Here is a 21,181-nt window from a genome sequence, read left to right as displayed (position 1 = left end):
TGTTTTAATGCTTTTATTCATATGCATGCGTCTGCAATGTTGACGCAACGTCGACGTACATTTGCTTTGTTTTCATTCAGCAGAAAGACGAATTCTTTCTGGAGACGTTTTTTCTTTTTTTTCCTCATGGAATAAAAAAAACATTAACTGTCCTTCACTTAATTAGTTTGTTTTCAAATCGTTTTTCAATGATCTGTCAAGTATCGTGAAGACTGAGGAGATGAGACACAATTCCTGTATGAGTGCGATATGACACTTGAGCGAGAAGTGATGTTAAACAAGTATACATTTGGAGATGTGCACGTGCGCCACTAGGGGCGCCCTGGCTCTGCACCATTTGGGCCACTCGACACTCAGCTGAGTGTTATCTCTGCATGCGACGTGTTTTCGACACAGTTTTTGTCAAAAATCCGACGATCCGCGGAGGGTAGAGTCATCCAAAAACCTCCCGCTTCTCAGATAGTGTGATACAGAAAAACATCAGCAGAATCAGGCTGATCCGAGTGCGATGAAAAAAATGGTGTATCTTATTGGGTAAAGCACATGTAAACACGATGTTGTGTTCAGGGATCAGTCCCCAAAATGAAGATCCTAGAATGTGGGGACACAATTTCTTTCAGGAGTGAACAATTGAAAAGTTTAAAAAAAAGGGATTTTAATATGGATGAAAGGCGAGAAGAAGAAGAAGAAAAAAAGCATTCACTGCGCATCAAATGTGACGATGGTGCTAATTGAAAACGCTGTTTTCCACACACACACACAAGTACATATACACACACACACACACACAACAATTTGGCATCGTTGTGTTTTTTCTCCATCATTAACTGTATAGGATTTGTGCAGTAGTTTATTTGAATAATCCACATGTAACTCTAACGGTAAAGAAAATGCTCATTTGTGATTTAAACAAGCTTTGTGCTGATGGTGTTTTTGTCTTTAAGATCAAAGCAGTAAAGTCATATTTTATAGTCAGTTTTTGTAATGTGCCCTTAGTAAATCCCCTGCTTGAGTCTCGTACCAGTTTGTATTAAAGTATACCCTCCAGCGGGTATTTGACGTTGTTTGACAATGAGACTGTTGAACGTGTGTAGGGCTGCAACTAACGATTATTTTGATAATCGATTAATCGGTTGATTATTTTATCGATTAATCGGATAAATAAATAAAAAACTGTAATTTTCAACCCTTTACTCAAAACAGGGTTTGTACGGTCATGGAAAACCTTGAAAAGTCATGGAGTTTTTAAATGGCTATTTCTATGCCTAGAAAAGTAATTAATTCGGAATTATTGGAAAATGTGTTATATTCAAATATTAATTTAAACGGAATATATACGGTATGCTTTGGAATTCTCATTGTTAGTTTAAATACAACATCTTCTCACTTGTTCATGTATACACCGAGTTTTCACAAAATGTTTAATCATGGAAATTTGGTTTAAATTCCTGGAAAGGTCCTGGAGATCCACTGGTCAGCAGTTTGAACCCTGTTCACTGGTCAGCATGTGGATGAACCCTGTTCATGTGGATGAACCCTGTTCATTGGTCATGTGTACGAACCCTGTCATAAACAGACTGACAGCGGTTTACTCTCCTGAGTTGCCTATTTATGGGTTAAACGCCTCATACGGTGAGGGGGCGTGGCTTATCTCCGTTGCCTTTCTCCATGGAAAAATATTGTCAAGCCATCCGCCACGGAAAAATAACCACTTTTCTACGTTATACTGCTTGTGGAAATGCCACACGTGGTAACATCTAGCGCCCTGGTATCTGGGTTCATAACATCACCCGTAGGCGCACTCAGCTCCGTGAATGTCACTCCGACGACGTAAATGACTTCCGCTTCCAGCATCATGAGGGCAGCAGCAGCCAATTAGATTCACTAACGGAGGAGCAGCTCAGCGCTGATTGGCTCTCACAACGCAACATTATGGTCTCTCGCCCTCCGCTCCGCTCTTGTTTCTCCAGCGCCGCTCTGCGCTCAAATCAACTTTTTTTATACTCCGCGATTTATTGAGGGCCGTAATAATCGCGCGACACAACGAATCGATAATGAAATTCGTTGCCAACTATTTTAATAATCGATTTTTATCGATTTTATCGATTCGTTGTTGCAGCCCTAAACGTGTGCCATGACTGCTTCCCTTAAATCAAGTGACTCATTGAGAAAACAGTTGTCCTCGTACGGCAGATGTTGACATGGGTCCCCATGCTGTTTGTTCATTCCAAAGGTCTTGTTGTCTGTTCTTACAACATGTACTGAACACGGCCAATTGCATGTAACGTGGACTTGTGCAATACCGGAGATACCGGAGGGTGAAAAACTAAAATGTTGTTGACATTTGTGTCGTATTTAGTTTTGATACCTGCCGCATTGTCTTTGTGTTACTTAAAGCTCAAAGGCATTCATTCTGACACTGATACAGTGATCAATTATCTTCACGCTGCGAGAGAAGTGTGCCGTGGAGGTGGCTGGATGTGACCGCGGGGCCATTTTGATTGAGTCAGAGAAGATGAGGTGTAAAACCATAGAGGTCTGGATGCATGATTTGATTAGGGGCAGGACTTTAACCCACAACCAATCATCAGTGCAGGGCATCCTGTTTGAACATCCGTGTGTCCTTGACATTGTTGTGCTGTCACTCCACTCTGTCAACCAATCAGCTTTATTCTGTATAAAGGGCATTCAAATAAGTATGCAGTGTGGTCCTGATCCTTTTGTTCTCAAGACTTCCAACTGCTCCTCCAAACTAACCGTAACACTTCTACTGGATGGATTTAGACTGTACCCATTGTATTAGCTCTTTGTGAATATTCAACACATTGTGGGAGCTGCAATACATTTCCCCAGCTGATGGTTAAATGTTCAGCATGACGCAATTTCTCTTCTTTAGATGACATGATCATTTGAGACCGAAGCTATATTTTCCTCACGCGCTGTAAAGCTTGCTGACCTTAATTAAGGAGTTCCAGGTCTCGGTCTCGAGTGGCTGACCTGATTTCAGCTCTTGATGGCCATGTGTCTGTTTCAGCTTGATACCTCCGTTTGTGGTGGGTAGTAGTTCTTCCTTCAGCAAAAAAACATAAAAAATTGCAAAAAAAATACATCATGTGTGTTGGTCTTCTTTCTGGAGTCAAAATCCCACTGAGCACAAATCTAAGGACTTCTGAATCTCCCCATAGAATAAACAAATGCGTATGAATCGGTGTATGGGAGGAATCGTGTGATATCTACTGAATCTGACAACTGCCAGTGTCTAGCAACCCCAAAAAGTAGTGTAAATGTGTATCTACTTATTACATTACTTTGAGTAATCGGTGTTTAATCAGCGTGCTGTTTGAACAATGGGGGCAGGGACGTTTTGTCGTGGAATTTACATCAAATGGAGGCGTAAACAAGGTGAAGATTGGGGAGAGAAAAGGATTACTTAGAACTTTCAATCCATGAAAACGGCTCGCCACCCACTCATCCTCCTCCTTTTAAGCGTCGCTTGAGCTTTGGACTGATGACTCCACATCGAGGGGGACCTGGATCGGCAGCGGCGAGCCGCCTTCCTCAGTCATCAGGCGCTTCATTTGCTGAGTGTTGCTGGATTTCTGAGTGCTCTGCTCTTCAGAACGGATTTGTTCAATAGGTGAATCCATTATCGTGGCTGTTTTTGCCGTCGGCGGTGATTCTTTGCTTCTGATGGCAATTGACATTCTTCCAGTCAGAAAAGGTTTTTAGAGAATAAGAAGAAAAAGAAGAAGAAGAAGCCGCTAGGTTGTGTTCCTGTTTTCTCTTTTTTCACGAAAAGTTCTCCCGGTGTCTCATTGTGTGGCCCAATCGAGCGGACGCTACAGACATATTTGCTGCAGTTGCAGGCGTGTGGTCATGTTTTTTTTAATGTAATGACTTTATGTTCTGTTTTCTTATCAACTTTGTGCTTCAACGGAGAAGGAATGTGCTTCTTCTCCTTTTTTTGGCACACCATGTCATTTTTCCAAAGCAACAAAGCTGGACTATATATATATATATATATTTATACTATTATATGGTGTTAGTTCACTGACTGTTTAATCTGTGTCCTTGTTTTTGACTGATTGCCTGTCGTCCATGTTTACGTTTGTCTCTTTGTCTTTCTGGGTTCCCAGGGGCGAGCTGGAGCGTGCTCAGTGAGGTTGGGAAGACGTCAACATGTCCGTCTCCACTCAACTGGGTTTACTGCTTTGGAAGAACTTCACTTATCGACGGAGACAGACCGTAAGTAGGAGCTTCATGTTCCCGACTCGGAAAATCAATAGACTGGACGAGGGCACAGTACAAGTACACAGTCATTTAGTTGGTCAATCGTCTTATATATTGGTTTATATACTGACATACATGTTCCATTCCTTATATTTTTCTCTCTAAAGAACAGTTTTTAATTAATCCATGCTGTGTTTTTTTGTTTATTTGATTCTATATAAGATCCATGAAGAAAAAATTTGTTTTTCATGTTTAAATGTCCTAGCATCACAGGCATTATTCTGCATTCTCCCAGGAAGAAGCATTAGTCCGTAAAATAAGTCTAAAAAAACCCCATGGTCGGGTATCTGATATTTTGTCTAATTTCCCCTGAATGCTTTGTCCGTCACATTTTCCAATGGATCGACTTTAAAACAGTCGATTCCTCTACTAGATGTCTGAATCTTTCCTCATAAATATGCATGGGCACAACAATAGAAGTAATTCTCCTCCGAGTCACTTGACCGAAACACATCACAGTTTACAGACGACAGTGAGGTAGTCAAAGACGTGAGGATGACACATGTCCGATGCATTGTCCAGTCAATGGTCTTGTGCTGCTTGATGCCCACACACTCAAATCGATGTAAATCTGAGTTCAGTTCCCGGTTGTTGCGTAGATGTTCTTTATGTGTGAGGAGGCTCATCTGCACACAATGGAGCCCGTGGAAAATCAAGCAGAAGCTCCTCCTCAGAGTGACGGTTCTGGCTGCTTGACATGAAGCCAATCGTTTCCAACAAAGGGGAACGGTGTGTTTTCTAACACCTTGGCTTGATTCCTTATTCCTTATCCCGGCACTGAATGCCTGCCATGCTGGTTCAGCTGAGGCCATATGGAACAGATGGACACCGTCCTCTAAACCCTGCACACCGCTCGCTCCCCTTATTAACCCATATATTTGAACCAGACTCATGGTGGGATTACTCTTTATAAAGGACAACAGCTAAGAGCCCCCTCCACACTCACACCTTTGTTTTTAGAGTTTACCTTAGATGAACTGAAAATTCACAAAAACTGCAAAGCACAAATAAAAAGTTGTCACAATCTTGGGGTCATTAACTCATTTGATTCAGAGGTTGTTGTTTCCAAGACAGTGAAGCCTTCTTATATTTACTTGATTAACTTTTGTCGTCATCCTTTTTGCCTTCCTCCCTTAGATTCAACTGCTGATTGAGATCGTCTGGCCTCTGTTCATCTTCTTCATCCTGATTTCAGTCCGGATGCATTATCCCCCCTACGAGCAACATGAATGTAAGTCCATCGGAAGGAGAGCAAGGGAGTTACTCACTTAATTTGTTTCTATTAATTCTCATCCAACACAATAATTCAGCTTCATTGGGAGTATTTGTATTTGTTTTAACTGCTACTGCTGATAATTAGTCTGTTATTCAACTGTTCTGACAACTTCAATTTTTAGCCATTATTTATTTGTTGTCTCTTTGTAAGATCAACATGTTCGTCTTCCAAAGTGTCCATGTTATTGTCACACAAGGATTTGTCAACATGTGTTTGCACTGTGTGAATAAGTAATAGACCTTTATCTGCTGAAATTGACGGTTTCAAAACTTTGACCACGTTTCAACTCAATAATATTATCACTGGTCAAAAGCACAGGAAAAAAAATAAAAAATCGAGTCCGCATTTTTCTTTGTCTTAATCTTCTACAAAGAGATATTTATTTAAATGACACCGCTAGGTATACAGGGTTTTTCCTGCATAGAGAACATTTGGGCGCGCGCCTAAGCCGTTTTCCCGAGCGCCTATGACAAATCCCGAGCGCCTAAGGCAAAAAAAAGTATGCGATGAAGAAAAAAAAAAAAAAGTGTTCATCAGGTGCATGTCAGAGAATATGTTCTCAATAGTATGTTTCAAGTCGGCGACAGTCGAACCCTCGTTCTGTTTTGATCAATAGTAATCGAGTTCAGTGTTTCCCCTAGGTTTACAGCTTCAGGGGGGCGGGACTAGTGCCGCTAGCCATGTTGCTAAACTTAATTTAACACTGAGGTGTGCTCACCTGCATCAGAGCTCTTGCGCGCGAGCCGAGAGGAGTTGTTGTTGACGGGGGGGGGGGGGGGTAGACAAAAATTACAGGGTGACGGGTGGTCAGATTTCACCCTGTTATAATGGTAGGGGAGAAACACTGGAGTTGATAAGCGTGTCTTCTTGTCTGATCAATATGGAACTGTGAGGTGCGCGACTTGACAGAGCGCCCAGCTGGTGATCACTCACTCAACAGCCCGACGTGCATGATGTATATGGAGGACTCAAAATGGCTTAAGTATAAATAAATAAATAAATGAATAAATATAGGAATAAATAAATAAATGCTTAAATAAATGCATAAATAAATATAGGAATTAATAAATATAAGTTATAAATCAACAGGACATCATTCAATAAATATATCTCTACATTTCTGTATTTCTTCATTTATTTATTTCTCTATTTATGTGTCCACGCGTATTTCTTCATTTATTCAAGTGTGACATTTACGTGTCCGTATATTCAAATGAGCTGGGGCGGTCCGAACCTCTGTCTCAAGCATGATTGGTCACAGGAGTGTGATGCACCTGATGTGTTGTGCTCTACTACTTCTGCCTGGCACATGAAGCTGAAGTTGGCTCGCTCAGCTAACCGTTAGCAGAAGTTAGCCTAGACAGCTTTTTGACTTCAGCCGTTTATCATTTCCAAGTACACTGAGTACAGACTCGTGTTTTCTTGCAGTCTGGTCTTGGGAGTCCGGACTCTCGAGGACGCAGGACGGTCTTTCTGGTCTTGTGACGTCACCACATCAACTGTTCTTGCTCATGAATTTCCTCCAATTATTCACTGTAAAATACTTTACAGTGGAGTAGAATGTGTTGCGGTGTTCACTGTTGTTTGGCGTAGGCTACGAATAAACGGTAATAACTATACAACGTCTCGTAGCTTTCCTGACCCAGGGTCGCTACAATATGAAGCTATGAATCTTAACCCTCAGTCAAATTGACGTAACGTTATCTTTTAATAAATAATAAACTTTTTGTGCTCTTTAGATCCTCCAAAACCTAATTATATCTCATGTTTAGCCGCTACGGAGACGTCAGAGCCAGCGGAGCATTTAAAAAGTCCTGCCGAGATCAGGCTGCTCTCGGCGGCCACACAGCGCTGAGCGCCCGCCCGAGCTCAGAGGTCCCGCGAGCAGAACCTCAAATCTCCGTCGCATATCCTTATTAGGCTGAATCTCGATAAACCGACCACAGATTTGATGCTTAAACTACTAACTTCTCGGCTGAAAACATCCTTAAATTACATTCCGTGACTCAACAACAGTAGTATTTAGAATGTACAGACAAGAATGCATAATAAACGCTGTTCGTCTACAGATCAAAGTGCTAGGGATCGATTGCTTCTGTCTTGCTCTCCGACTTGACCAATCCTGTTCAACAATGAGGTTCGGACCGCCCAGCTCATTTGAATATACGGACACATAAATGTCACACATAAATAAATGAAGAAATACGTGTGGACACATAAATAGAGATATAAATAAATGAAGAAATGGAGAAATACATTTATTTAATGATGTCCTGTTGAGTTATAACTTATATTTATTAATTTCTGTATTTATACATTTATTCTTGTATTTATTTATTTATACATTTATTTAAGCATTTATTTATTTATTCCTGTATTCATTTATTTATTTATACATTTATTTAAGCATTTATTTATTTATTCTTGTATTTATTCATGCATTTATTTATACTTAAGTATAAGATAGATGTATAGATGTTGCGCGCTATGCGCGGCAAACATTTTTTTGGGAGCACCGAAGACCCATTTTGACACAGGAAAAACCCTGGTATAGTTCATTTATTTAAATGACTTTGACAGTCTTTTATAAGCGTTGGTGCAGGTTCATGCCACACACCTGGCTAAGAACAAATCCAGGAAAGTTTTGTAATAATTATGAGTGCATGTGAATCGTTGTCCCCCGAACCAGTTCCCCTATTTATAACAAAATCCTTGATATCAAATGTACTACAAGTCAGTTGGAACCCAGCTAGCCCAGTAAACCCCAACTCCTGACCCCCGTCTCGTCACCTTCCCTTATCTCTTCAGTGTAGTAGCTAAACTATAGCAGAAGCCGTAAAGGTAGCTGATAAGAGTTCGAATAATTGTAAAGATACTGTGAGTGCAGTAAAGGCCGTGGTAGCGACGGCCTACATGCAATAGTCATAATCAGTAATAATCTGTATCCTCCAGTGAAGCCGGATGGTGTCTGGAAGATGTGTCTGTTTTATTCATATTTAGGTGAAAATTGAAAACTAATCATGAAACTGGTTTGCGCTCCCTTTTTTTTTCAGGCCATTTCCCGAACAAGGCCATGCCCTCGGCTGGTACCCTGCCCTGGGTGCAAGGCATCATCTGCAACGCCAACAACCCCTGCTTCCGCAATCCCACACCTGGCGAGAGTCCCGGGGTGGTGGGGAATTTCAATGATTCTATGTGAGTGACATTACCCGCTTGCTGATTCATAGTTATGTATTTCTTTCGAAGTACTAATTCAAATATTGCAACACAATATTTCTGAATCGGGCACAAAATGTATTATTTTCCAAAACAACTCAGAAAAGATCCTCTCTAGAGGCTTTGACTTCTCAAGAGATGTGAAACAGTGCGTCTGATGTTTGTCTCTCTCACGAATAATCTCCAGAATCTCCCGTCTGTTCAACGATGCCAAGAAGATCCTGCTGTACACTCAGAATGATAAGAGCTACGAGGGCTACAAGGGGCTGCTGAGGGCCCTCAGGAAGCTGCAGAAGAACACTGCTAGTAAGGACGCATCTTTACCTTCGCATTGAAAATGCCGGAAGGTTATGTTTTGATCGCCGTGTATTTATTTATTTATTTATTTATTTATTTGTATGCGTGTTATTCGCAAATCTCAAAAAGTATTGAACCGAATCGCATGAAATTTGGTGGGATGATTGTTTATTATCCGGGGACCAGTTGATTAGATTTTGGGATCGATCGGGTCAAAGGTCATGAACAGGTCAAAATCTTTCGCAGAACTCAAAAGTATTGAACCGAATCGCATGAAATTTGGTGGGATGATTGTTTATTATCCGGGGACCAGTTGATTAGATTTTGGGATCGATCGGGTCAAAGGTCAAAGGTCATGAACAGGTCAAAATCTTTCGCAGAACTCAAAAAGTATTGAACCGAATCGCATGAAATTTGGTGGGATGATTGTTTATTATCCGGGGACCAGTTGATTAGATTTTGGGATCGATCGGGTCAAAGGTCAAAGGTCATGAACAGGTCAAAATCTTTCGCAGAACTCAAAAGTATTGAACCGAATCGCATGAAATTTGGTGGGATGATTGTTTATTATCCGGGGACCAGTTGATTAGATTTTGGGATCGATCGGGTCAAAGGTCAAAGGTCATGAACAGGTCAAAATATTTCGCAGAACTCAAAAAGTATTGAACCGAATCGCATGAAATTTGGTGGGATGATTGGTTATTATCCGGGGACCATTTGATTAGATTTTGGGATCGATCGGGTCAAAGGTCAAGGTCAAAGGTCATGAACAGGTCAAAATGTTCTTGAAGCGCATGAAATTTGGTGGGATGATTGGTTATTATCCGGGGACCATTTGATTAGATTTTGGGATCAATCGGGTCAAGGTCATGGAAAGGTCAAACTCTTTTTTTACCATAGCACGATAAATTTTTGTCCAATTGGCATGCAACTAATGCCAAAATGTTCATAATTCAATGCCCAATCTTGTGATATACGAAGGTATGCGCTCTACCGAGTGCCCATTCTAGTTGGACATGTTTTTGTTATGCTGTCATTTTATTTCATGCTATATATATATATATAGTTTTTGAATGACCAACTGGTGATCTTCAGTCACCCATCCAGTCAGTGACTCGCCTCCAATTTATTCGCACACTGCTGCTGATGCCTCTGAGCTTCAGCTCGGGGAAATACTCAGATTCATGTAAACATATTGTTGTTTTTTTCTTAAAAAACGCAAGAAGTAGCTTTTGTCAAGATGTTTAATCCTGAATAATTGTCTTTAAATCCTTTTATGGAAGACATGATGATTGTAGTTTGTTCAGCTACCTGACATGAAGGCCCTCTACCTTTTCTACACATGTCTTACTTCTTGAAATAGTCCAAGACGAGTTGTTCATCTCCTTCCAACGTTGTAACCTTTTAGTGTTTAGATTGAAAAGAGAGAGAGAGAGAGTGAGGCCTGCCGCTCAATTAGTACAAAGTGATGAAGCTTGAATCACTGCACATTGATACATTGACAAAAGAAGGGATTAGCGACATGTTAAAACGAGATAAAGCGACTAGTCAAGGTCATTTCCACAGCTGATGTCAGCGCCAAGTGTTCAGAGTGCAACGTGTTCCTTCTCCCTTATCGCCGCCTGCCAGCCGGGGTGGGCCCCTCTCCCAGAGGCCAGTGGGTGTTGCACTCCTCCGCGATGCCGTGCCAGTGTTGGTGTCGGGAAGACAGGAAAAGCAGAACATTGTGCAGCACCCAGACAGTCATTATACAATCCGAGCACAGATCTGGGAGGAACCTGGTGGAGTTGCTCTGCCGAGAATGTTGCTGCTTCCTGTCGACGAGCAGCGGTCCCAGACGCTCCTCCGCTGTCGGTTTTAACGACACATTTAATGATAACCGTATGTTTTAGTGCCACGGTTTAGAGAAGAAGATTTTGAAATAGGAAAAAAAAGGATATATATATAACTATGACCGTGGCATTTTCGGAGCAGAGGAAGGTCGTCTTTTAAAAAATGAATAACCTGAACGTAAGAAAGGGGCCTGCGTTAAAACGTCACTTGAATGGAAGTCACTCAAACACGTTAACCTTTCTGCAAAAGAGGTTTTATTGTTTCTATACAGTCAGAACCCATTACTGACATGGGAGGCATGCTGGGAGCAATCTCTGTTTTTTAACTGACAATGTGTACAAAGACCACCACGACAAAAATAAAATGGAAAATACCAAACTGATCATATAAAAACAAATTGTGTAAAATGGAAGCTAATAACACGACAAAGGACCGAGTGCAGGAATAGTCAACAGCTGTGACCTGCAGTGGAATGAGTGAGTCTAACTCACTTTAGTTTGTTCCGTTATTGTTGCTTTGGGGTATTAGCCTGACCCTCGTGTACCTTATCCAGTGTTCCATCAGAAATGATGCAACAAAGCAGAACAATCAAGGATCTTGTTGTTTGGGTTCCAGTCTGCTTCACTTTCCCTGAGCTATACAACGTTATGCAACGGCCCTTCCAAGCAGAGCGTGGCCTGGGAAAAGGAGAGAGATTACACATCGGAGCAAAAGAAAACGAAAAATGTTCTTAATTGTGAAAGGTTCTTCTCACGTTTCTGGTGGTCTCATGGGACGTACTCCTAGATAACATCAGAGCCCAGTAATAGATCCTCGTGTTATCTACTCGGACTCTTGTATCATAAAGTATCCCCATACTTTACTGTTAAAGCCACGTGAGGGAATGCAGCGATGTAGCGCAGGGACAGTCGTGTACGGGACAAGGCTGCAGAGGGACACTAATAGGAATAACGGCGTGGATCATAGAGCCGAGAGCTGACGCCACTTGCGTGTCGGTTAATGATTTAGCAACTGGCGGGGTCAGAGAAAGAGATTTACACCGACGGGGAAGGGGCTCGGTGACGGGCGAGAGAGAGAGGGATGAGCTTATCCCCCAGAGGACAACGAGATAAATCCCACTCCGTGTACTTCTCTCCGACGAGGTCCGATGCGTTCCTGCTCGACGTGGCAGACGTGAACATTTAGAGAACGGGGTCGTGCGGCTTTTTTGACACGAGAACGCGCTCTGAATACCAAACGGATAAACGAGCTCGAGAGATCGGTTGAGTCCGATTGTCAACGCGGAGATTTTCATCGATTTTTTCTTTTCTTCTTCTTATCTTACCCCACCCTCCACCCCCGGCCTTTTCCAAAGGGAAGCTGAAACTAAATTTGCATATTAGAGGAAGCATCTTACCTTTCTTAAGCTTTCCCCAGCTTCATATTTGATCTGGCCTCCATTTGACTCCAAAGGCTCATTGTGTCTTATCTTTTAGAATGGAGACTGTGCTACCATTTTCTTTTTCTTGACTGTGTGAATACATTCCCTTTGATCCATTCCTCATCACCTTAACCGTTAACATCAGCCCATAATGTAGCGCTCAACAATTAGTTTGACCTCATTCCTCTAACCTGACTAGAAACACGCTGATCGCCCACACATAGTCAGACATGCAGGTACAAGCCAACCAGGCATCGCTCCTCTAACGCTCTACTTCAAAGCACTCCTTTAAAGTCCACCCATTTTGTGGGATGAGTTCACTGCTGTAGGAATTCCATCCGTCTCCTTCTTTCATCATCCGAACAAGTCCTTGGGATTCAGGAATGCGACTTTGTGCTTGTTAGCCAAGCAGAGGTGGATTTGGGATAATAAACGGTTCCACCGAGAGCACAGGGCTGTTTCTGGAAGGGGAAGTCACCGGTTGTGTTTAAAAAAAAAAATATGAAACTGGCATTGTGTGGAGCAAGCACAGACAAGCGTCAATGTGGGGCTCGCCCTTGTGTACAGAACTCTGACGTAGAAACAACAAACACAGACAGGGTTTGGTGCTCCTTCTGTGGTCCTCCTTCAGAAAAGCTCTTGTTTCTCGATAACTCTAGGGTATTTAAACCACTTGGGGCCGTGCAAATAAAGACAAACGCACACAGATGAGACAAACGAGGAAATGGAACACAAACACGCACCTCTGCTGACTGCACTCGGTACTTTCCACCCGGTTTGTTCCGTCCTCGAGGGCCTTTTGGATGCAATGCACCATGGGAGCTGTGGCTTCCTACTGGGACACTGATTAGACCCTATTAGTGTTCCCTGGTTGTTCACCCCTCAGAGCTTAGGTCGCACACATGCATGCACAGGTGCACGGTTACACACACACACACGCACACACACACATGGAGAGCAGGGATGGCAAGGATGTGTGTGTATCACACACGCTCACATAGCACACACTCTGGAGGCTGCTCCCTTCTCTTACATATGTGCCCCCCTGAACACACAGAGACACACTGTTCTCTTTCACTTCCTCCCAGGGGAAGGTCAGTTCTGGAGAAGCAGAGTGTTTCCTGTTTGTGTGTGCGTGTGCGAGTGGGTCATATGATGGCTTGCAAAGAAATAAAGCAGAAAAAGAGTGACTGGAGATGAGGGGAAGGGAAACCGAGAGGGGGAGGGAGGGTGACGGACGACATTTGGAAATAAGCCACCGATGTTCGACTCAGCATTTCGTATGTGCGAGGAGAGCAGCGCAGTAATCGTTCATTCTTTGTAATAAGTTTGCCTCATGATAACCAAGTGCAGTGAAATAATGCCTAAATCACTTTAGGGGGAGAAATAATCACCTTTCAAGTTTGATTCATCGTGCCACGCTCACATAAAAGTGTGCAGTTACACAACCGATACGGACCGAGCCAACACGTAGAGCCCCAGCTATTCCCGTTGCCTCGACACGATTCCTCTTAAGTAGTCTCACCCAGTTTAGGGCATGTTCGGACACCCCTATTGAAATGGGTAAGAAGTGGCTCTGGGTAGAGATAAGTCGGTGAAAGGTGAACATGCACAAAGGAAGAGAGTTAGAGAGAGAGAGAGACGGGAAGACTCGGAGACGGCATCTGGACCAAAGTTGAACGCCCTCTGGTAACCCCGGAGTAGAGAGTGTGTAGGAGTGTGAGAGCGAGTCCAAGGCCACACGACTGAATCAGGCCGGTTACAGAAACGGCTTGACTTTCCTGGAATGCAGTAAAAGTACAAAGGAAGTCTGAGCTGAGAGGCCAGCTTGGTTCTGTGCTGCATGTACAATGTACTTCACATTGTGGTTGTCAGTGAACATTATATTATATTATTGCACTGTTTCTGGAATATGTGTGAATGTTAAGAGGTATACAGGGCCAGGGACACTTTGTGAATGTGATGGGTTTTCTGGATGGATTTGAATATTGAGAAACGCGGGGCTCTCGAGTGTCACGTATTGAGAGTGACAGTCACTCATTTCGGTTTTTAGTCACGCACTCCCGCCACACATCGTATTTCTCCCGCTGAAAAAAAACTCGAGGCTATTTAATGTTTTAATGTGCCGCAGCGCTACGCAATAGCCAATCAGAAAAAAAACCCGTATCTGTTGTATCTGGGTAAGATTTAATCCAGCAACCAATGAAAATAAAGCATCCTGGAATTGCGCGCGACTGATATCCGAAAGTTTTATTCTGTGGGGGGGGGGGAATAGTTGTGTCACTCTTGCCTGTCTTCAAAACTTGAGAGCCCTGGAAATGTTATTGAATGTCCCAACTCAATAGTTATTATTGTACATCGAGCTGGGAGCATAGCCGCGAGTCCTGGTTTTATGTCAACCATCCCAATAAAAATATTTTTATCTAGAGAGTTTTGTGTCTCATAGTTGACTCACTGCTTCTATCTGTATGTTTTTTTTCTTCTTCTAGGTTTCAAGCTGAAGGACTTTTTGCAAGACGATGAGACTCTTTCCCACTTCCTGCACCACAACGCCTCTCTCCCCCGTCACGCGCTGAAACAGATCGTGGAGGCTGATGTCAATCTGGAGAAGGTAGAGCATCACTGCTTCAAATGTTTGAACCCCTTTAATCATGAACCCTGCTCTCCCGTGCTACATTCACCCTTCAGTCGATGGTGATATTGGTTTGAGATGTGCTAACACCCAAAAGATCGTGGGTTGTTGTAAGTTCAGTGATTAAACCACATGGGAGGATGTTGAATGCCTAAAGTAGAAAACAACCCTGTTAAGTTGTGGTCAGCCTTTTTGTTTAGTCCTTTTCACATGAGAGACTCCTCCTCCCACCGTGCACATGCAGACATCCTCTGACCTTGGCTTGACAGCATCTATTGGGCCACAGGACTGTGGTACAGCTAAGCCCTTAATACCCAGCAGTCACTGTGGGGGAGGGGGAGTTGGGTGAAGAGGCCGTCGGGTACCAAATGCCTTCCTCTTCCTCCTATTTTTGCCTCCCCCTCCAAAAGAAAAAACACATTCTTTTTCGAATATCTTTTTTCTATTTTCCTTTAATGTCTGTTAGATGAATAATTATTCTCGGCTCTTCCAATTGTTTTTCTTCTTCTGGTTTCCATATTTATCTCTGAGTAACTGTCATATTTCATTCCTATTTTGGGGATTCTGTGCATATATGTTTTTCAAGCTGACATGATCTATTTCATAGCGACCCCATGCACATGTGAACAATGCACACACACACACACACACACACTCCTATTCAAATGAAATTCCAATATCCTGCGCATACACTGACAGTCAGCTCCCGACTGTAGGACCTCCTCAACAACGGCTCCCAACCCGCTGCATCACACCGTCCTTGCTCTGCAATTGGAGGGCTGGTGTCACATGACTGTTCTTCTCCCCGTTTACCTTCCCCCTCGTTTGTCCTCACATGCTGAGGCTCAAAAACAATCTTGCATTACACCATCAGATTCTCCTCTTCCCATCCCTTTCTGACAGACCTCTATTGATCAATCTATCTATCCATCACTTTATGACGGTCATTCGGATCATTGTTTAAGGAAGGGGAGTGAAAGAGAATGAAAGCTTATTATTGCTGTGCCCTGTTGTTGTTTATGCGGAATTGAGATGCATGAGAGCAAACACAGGAATACGAATAAACATCATAATAATCTATTTGTGTGTGTGTATGCACGTGCAGTATGTAGCATGATAAACAGGATGGAATAACACCGACTGGTCAAGGATAGCTAGATGATAACACGGACTGTCCAGTCCTTGAATGCTCTGTAATCCCAGGAAAAGGACGCCTTGTTACTCCGCCTGCATGTGCACAGCTGTGTTTCCTCTACTGAATAATGTGTTCAGTAATTGTGCGTTTTATTTGGATGACATTTATAGTCCCAAAAGAATCCCTGACATTCAGAACATTTCTTTCCCTCGTGGTTGCTCAGTGATATCTTCCAGTGACATCATTGTTTTGTACACATTGTCAGGTTTTAGGAACATGACCTTTTCGCAGTGATACAAAACGATCTTTAAAGAGTGGAGACGAACCACCATGATTACTCTGTGTTTAGACACTCTGTGTTACTCATCAAATATTAATGCAATACCATACTTAGCATTAGGAATACATACCCCTCTAGAGCTATGCATATATTTTATATATATATATTAATCTCCACCTCTGTTCTTTCAAAGTATCTACTGCACATGTGATTTCATGAACTCCGCTCTTCTTCTTTCTTCTCCGTCCAGGTGCTGACTAAAGGTTTCGGCTTCCATCTCCGGGACCTCTGTAACGGCACGCCCCTCGAGGAGTTCGTCCACATCGCCGACCGCAACGTGTCCCGCCTGACTCAAGAAATCATTTGCAATTCCTCCAGGGATTGGCTAGACAAGGCCCAGAGCCACTTCCTCTCCAACTTGGACTTTTTCAAACCCATTCGGGTGAGTTGTTTTCATATTTATCAGCAGAAACGTTTTTGTTTCTTCCATTGAACAAGTTGGGTGTTTCCTAAATTTGTACTGGTACATCCTGAACAAGTGCGCAGTCTCCCACGGTTGGTCTGGACTCATTGTTATCGCCTTTTGAGGCCATTTTATTGTGAGAGCCCCTGACTGTAACACTAATGTCATGCGACAAGGCGATTCACTGTTTGCATAGGGCAAAAGCTAGACCCCGTATTCACCCATTGTATGTAAATTGCTGATCCCTCATCTTTTCTGCTCACTATGAATTTTTTGCTTTATGGATTTTCTTTACTCCTTTTCCCTCCGCCTCCTCCCTGTCCAGCATCACTTCTCCTCTGCCTGTATCTTACAGAGCAGTCTGCCCTCTTCCCATAAAACCCGTGACCTAAATGTGAGTCACGATGGTGAAGTGGCAGGAGGCGGGCTGCCTCTAAGAGGCCTGCTGCTCTTTAGAGGGAGGATAACAATAGACAGAGAATGAGTGACGTTCTCAAGTCAGAAATTCTCAACAACCGGGAGCCTTGCTGTGTTTGCTGTGCTGTTGAAGAGATTAGAAAAGCCAACGCATTTGATATGAAGGATGAAATCATTTCCTGGCTCACTGCAGACCTGATGCACCCCCAAAACACACACTTCCTCTTCATTACAGGAACTCAGTCTCCAAATGTTGATGCAAGAATGAAAAATTCTTGCATCAACATTTGGAGACTGAGTAATGGAACAAACAAAATGTGAAAGCTCTCGTGCGTGTGTGCGTGTGTGCGTGTGTGCGTGTGTGTGTGTGTGTGTGTGCACTAAGTGAGGAAAAAAGAGAACGTATGGAAAAGCTACTTTTCCTAGATGGCTGTTCCGTCTTCAGCGACACCCGGGCTCTATCGGGTGTCAGCCGTTCCAGCAGCTGACAGCTTGGAGTAATAGACGAGAACACACACACACACACACGCGCGTTGACAGATGGGTACAGAGGAGGTGGCCTGTTGTTCTTTCTCCCAATGCCTCTCCGTTCACCTTTGACCCCATTGTTGTTGTTCTTCTTTCGCTCCCATTTCTCCTTCATCTTTGATTGTAAAGTGTTTAAATGAATACAACATAGAAGATGGTACAGCTGTTTAGAGAGTAATGGATGATAACTAGGAAATCCGAACATAAAGATCATTTTAAATAAACATACATTTTGTTCCATTTTTTGTTTCATCGTATGTATTTTTTCCGGATGTATGAATTGTGCAAAGGAACCAACAATACAGTGTGAATCTCAGCTGCTCATTAAAGATGCCCCTTTCTGTCCAACAGAAGGATGTCAAGTCGGACCCCAAAGTTGTTCAGGAAGTCTCAGCTGCAACCGACAATCTTCTGGAGAGCCTGGGAGCATTGGCCGTGGAGGTAGATACAACACACACACACAAAACACAACTTACACACTTTATAACATTCACCAACAGGATGACTGGGATATTTACTTCCAAAGTTCAGCCTTCAGTAGAAATATTTAAAATCAATCCTTACCTAGAATGAGCTCTCGGTGAAGTAATGTATTTACACACAGGTCACATGTTGTATTGCAGCTTGGGGTAGGGCCATATTCCCAATCTAAACACATATGTCTGCACACGCTTATTCCTGATTGTGGAAAGTCCTACAAAGAAAGAAATGCTGCGTGGGTTTAACAGGAGCAAAGAGCAAAGCAGGTAATCTTCACGGCAATTTCAAATAAAAGGAAACGGGGCGAATCCATCATGTGTCGACATGAGTCTTACATTTCAACATTCATGTCAATAGAGGCTTTGTTCTACCACCGGGGGCTAAGCTTTTCTGTGGATCACATTCCCCCTTTTTATGCCTGCGAGACAGCAGGCATTGTGTTTACAGTTTGTTCGTTCTCCCCATTTTCTTAAACATGATACATCAGGATACGCCTCCAGGGAATGTCTTAAAAAATTGGCCCGCACGTCCTCGAGAATGAACCGCTGAGTTTGTTGCGGTCAAAGGTCACTGTGATCGCACAAACCCAGTTTTTTTTGTTGTCACTTATATTTTTTTATTCGTTTAAACATATTAACAAAAAACACATAAAAAAATGTCAGACATAAAAAATATATATATATACATATACATACACATGCACATACAAAACAGGACACAATGATATATATATACATACATACATAAAAACACATACATACCCCGAAAAACAAAACAAAAACAACCAAATTAAAACAGAAAAATAAAAGCAACCCTGGCACCTTAATTATCTTTTACTTGTAAATTTGTATACACCACCCTGCATCTATATTTGCATTTCCCTGAAGACACAAATCCGGCCCCTGAGTATTTGACCCCTCCTCTAATTTGTAATAAAAGCCATCAGACTTTTCCATGCTTGGTCAGTTTGGCTTGAACTGTTCTTACAAAACCCAGTTCTGACAGATTCACATGCATATCTGAGAGGATAAAATGATTAATTGTGTGCATTCTGATCAGACATGGCAGTGTGCAACTTGAGCGCGAGGCGGTGATTCGAGTTTGAGGCCAGAGTTCACCTCCGATTACTTTTCTGCATGAAGACGTAAATCATAAATCTTGTTGCAGCCTAAATAAGAACGAGCCGTGTGAAATCGCCGCGTCGAGAGCCTTGCTCAGCGTACAACCAGGTGCACTATCTTCGTTGTCTCGCATACACACACACACAGTGAAGGATCACATGCTCACACACACTCTCGCATGCCAGAGCTAAGCCAAGGTAGAAAGAGAGGGGAGGGGGGAGGGGGGGGGGCTGCTGCAAACGCACGCACAGAAGAACAACAACACCCTTTATCACAGAATCCTGCTCTGCTGAGTTGGCAAAACATACACCCAGCTGTGTGTGTGTGTGTGTGTGTGTACGCGTGTGTCGCTTCCTGTCTCATTAGCTCTAAGAACATCAGTGAGCTCGTCTTTTCTCCAGTCCTCATCTACGAATTTTGCAGCCTCCACCGTCTTTTTTTTATCCTCCGACCATCATATAAAGTTCATTTTTGAGTTGACAATGCATTGTCGGGTAATATTAACAAATATGAACTCATGAAGAATATAAAAGTGGAAGAATGGAGAAATGCACTTTAACCTCTACCTCCGACCAGTTATCATCTGCAGCCTGTGTTTCAGTCCAGGGCTATGGCCTGTGGGCAAAAAGAACTACAGTGACATATTTTCTCAATGTCTTTTGTATATATTCCAAATACTTTTGTGTAGCTCAGAATAAACCAGCATGATTCTACATTACAAGCATCAAGAACACTTTGGTCCCAGTCAGTCTGAAACCAGTTTAATTGCACTTTTTTCCCCGTCTCATCAATTTAGCTCAACAGCCATCTACGCTCCTAAATCTATTCTTACTAAATCCTAATGAATTGCGTTAGTCTCTTTAAGTAGATTATTCTGTTTAGCTCAGAAGGCTGAAAGTGCAGAGGTTGGTCCACCTCATTCCAAAACGATTATAGTATCTTAAACTGAACTGATGCTAAAATATAAAAGTTAATTTCTTTCTTCACCATACAAGCCCAACAAATGCATGCTAACAGATTTCATCAGCATGCTCCTTGGAAACATTACTGACATTTATCTTCTTTGTATTGTTTTCCCTAAGTAGCTTAAGAGGTTGCTGCGTGGAGCGGTGGAGTGTGTGTGAATAAACTCTGGTAACCTTTCTGTCCCGTAACGAGATCACTCTTATCACGAAGAAATAAACCACTTCCTCTCTCTACGGTAGTTTGATAAACAAATCTCTAAAGTCAGCTTTTCATATGGTCAGAATACAAATATATGTAAAGCTTTGCACAGACATCCGTTTGTTTTTTCCTGCTTTACATTCATCAGTGTGTTGCTGTTTTCCTGTTTTGGTGTGCCACTATTGTTCGATAGAGCAGAAGTGACCAACTAATCCTAGAATATCCTGAGAATGTTCAGGTCACAACCGAGTTAAGATGTGTCACTTCACGTTATTCTTTTATATAATTGGCCTCCTGCGTGGCTCTGGTCTGAATCACAGTGTGCTGGAATGGAAACTAGAACTTTAGTAACCTCACAGAGACGCGACCAGGTTACTCTCGGACAATCTTCATCCGTCTGTCTATTTCTCACCCAGTCACCCAAGTTAACATGGGACTCATCCTCAGGGAAATGACACACATATTCAGTCCCATTAAAATGTGTGTTCAGCACAGGAAAAATTAATATGCAGTCGCACAGAACCAACACGCATCTTTAGCAGGCACGGTCGGCTGCACGTCGTAACTTCAACACGTCGTTGGTGTTTTTTACAGCAACAGTAGCCTCTGGCTATGAAAAGGTGAAGACG

General features: G+C 42.6%; 1 protein-coding gene across 4 annotated transcripts in view; it reads left to right on the top strand.

The window, feature by feature from the left end:
- LOC130189587 (phospholipid-transporting ATPase ABCA1-like) overlaps positions 1-21,181 on the top strand; it is a 41,672-nt gene that overhangs the window by 1,052 nt on the left and 19,439 nt on the right. For 3 of the 4 annotated variants that reach the window (XM_056408454.1, XM_056408452.1, XM_056408456.1), the window contains exons 2-8: positions 4,137-4,245; positions 5,428-5,521; positions 8,620-8,761; positions 8,970-9,088; positions 14,822-14,943; positions 16,630-16,821; positions 18,139-18,228. In XM_056408454.1, coding sequence (XP_056264429.1) covers positions 4,180-4,245; positions 5,428-5,521; positions 8,620-8,761; positions 8,970-9,088; positions 14,822-14,943; positions 16,630-16,821; positions 18,139-18,228 — 825 coding nt within the window. In that variant the 5' untranslated portion in view covers positions 4,137-4,179. Of the gene's footprint in view, positions 1-3,536; positions 3,766-4,136; positions 4,246-5,427; positions 5,522-8,619; positions 8,762-8,969; positions 9,089-14,821; positions 14,944-16,629; positions 16,822-18,138; positions 18,229-21,181 lie in introns of those variants that run through there. The other variant, XM_056408453.1, reaches the window with a different exon arrangement.

The sequence above is a fragment of the Pseudoliparis swirei genome, chromosome 24, assembly GCF_029220125.1.
Source record: "Pseudoliparis swirei isolate HS2019 ecotype Mariana Trench chromosome 24, NWPU_hadal_v1, whole genome shotgun sequence".
Classification (NCBI taxonomy): domain Eukaryota; kingdom Metazoa; phylum Chordata; class Actinopteri; order Perciformes; family Liparidae; genus Pseudoliparis; species Pseudoliparis swirei.
Note: the sequence above shows the minus strand (reverse complement) of the source record. Positions and strands in the feature narration are given on the sequence as shown.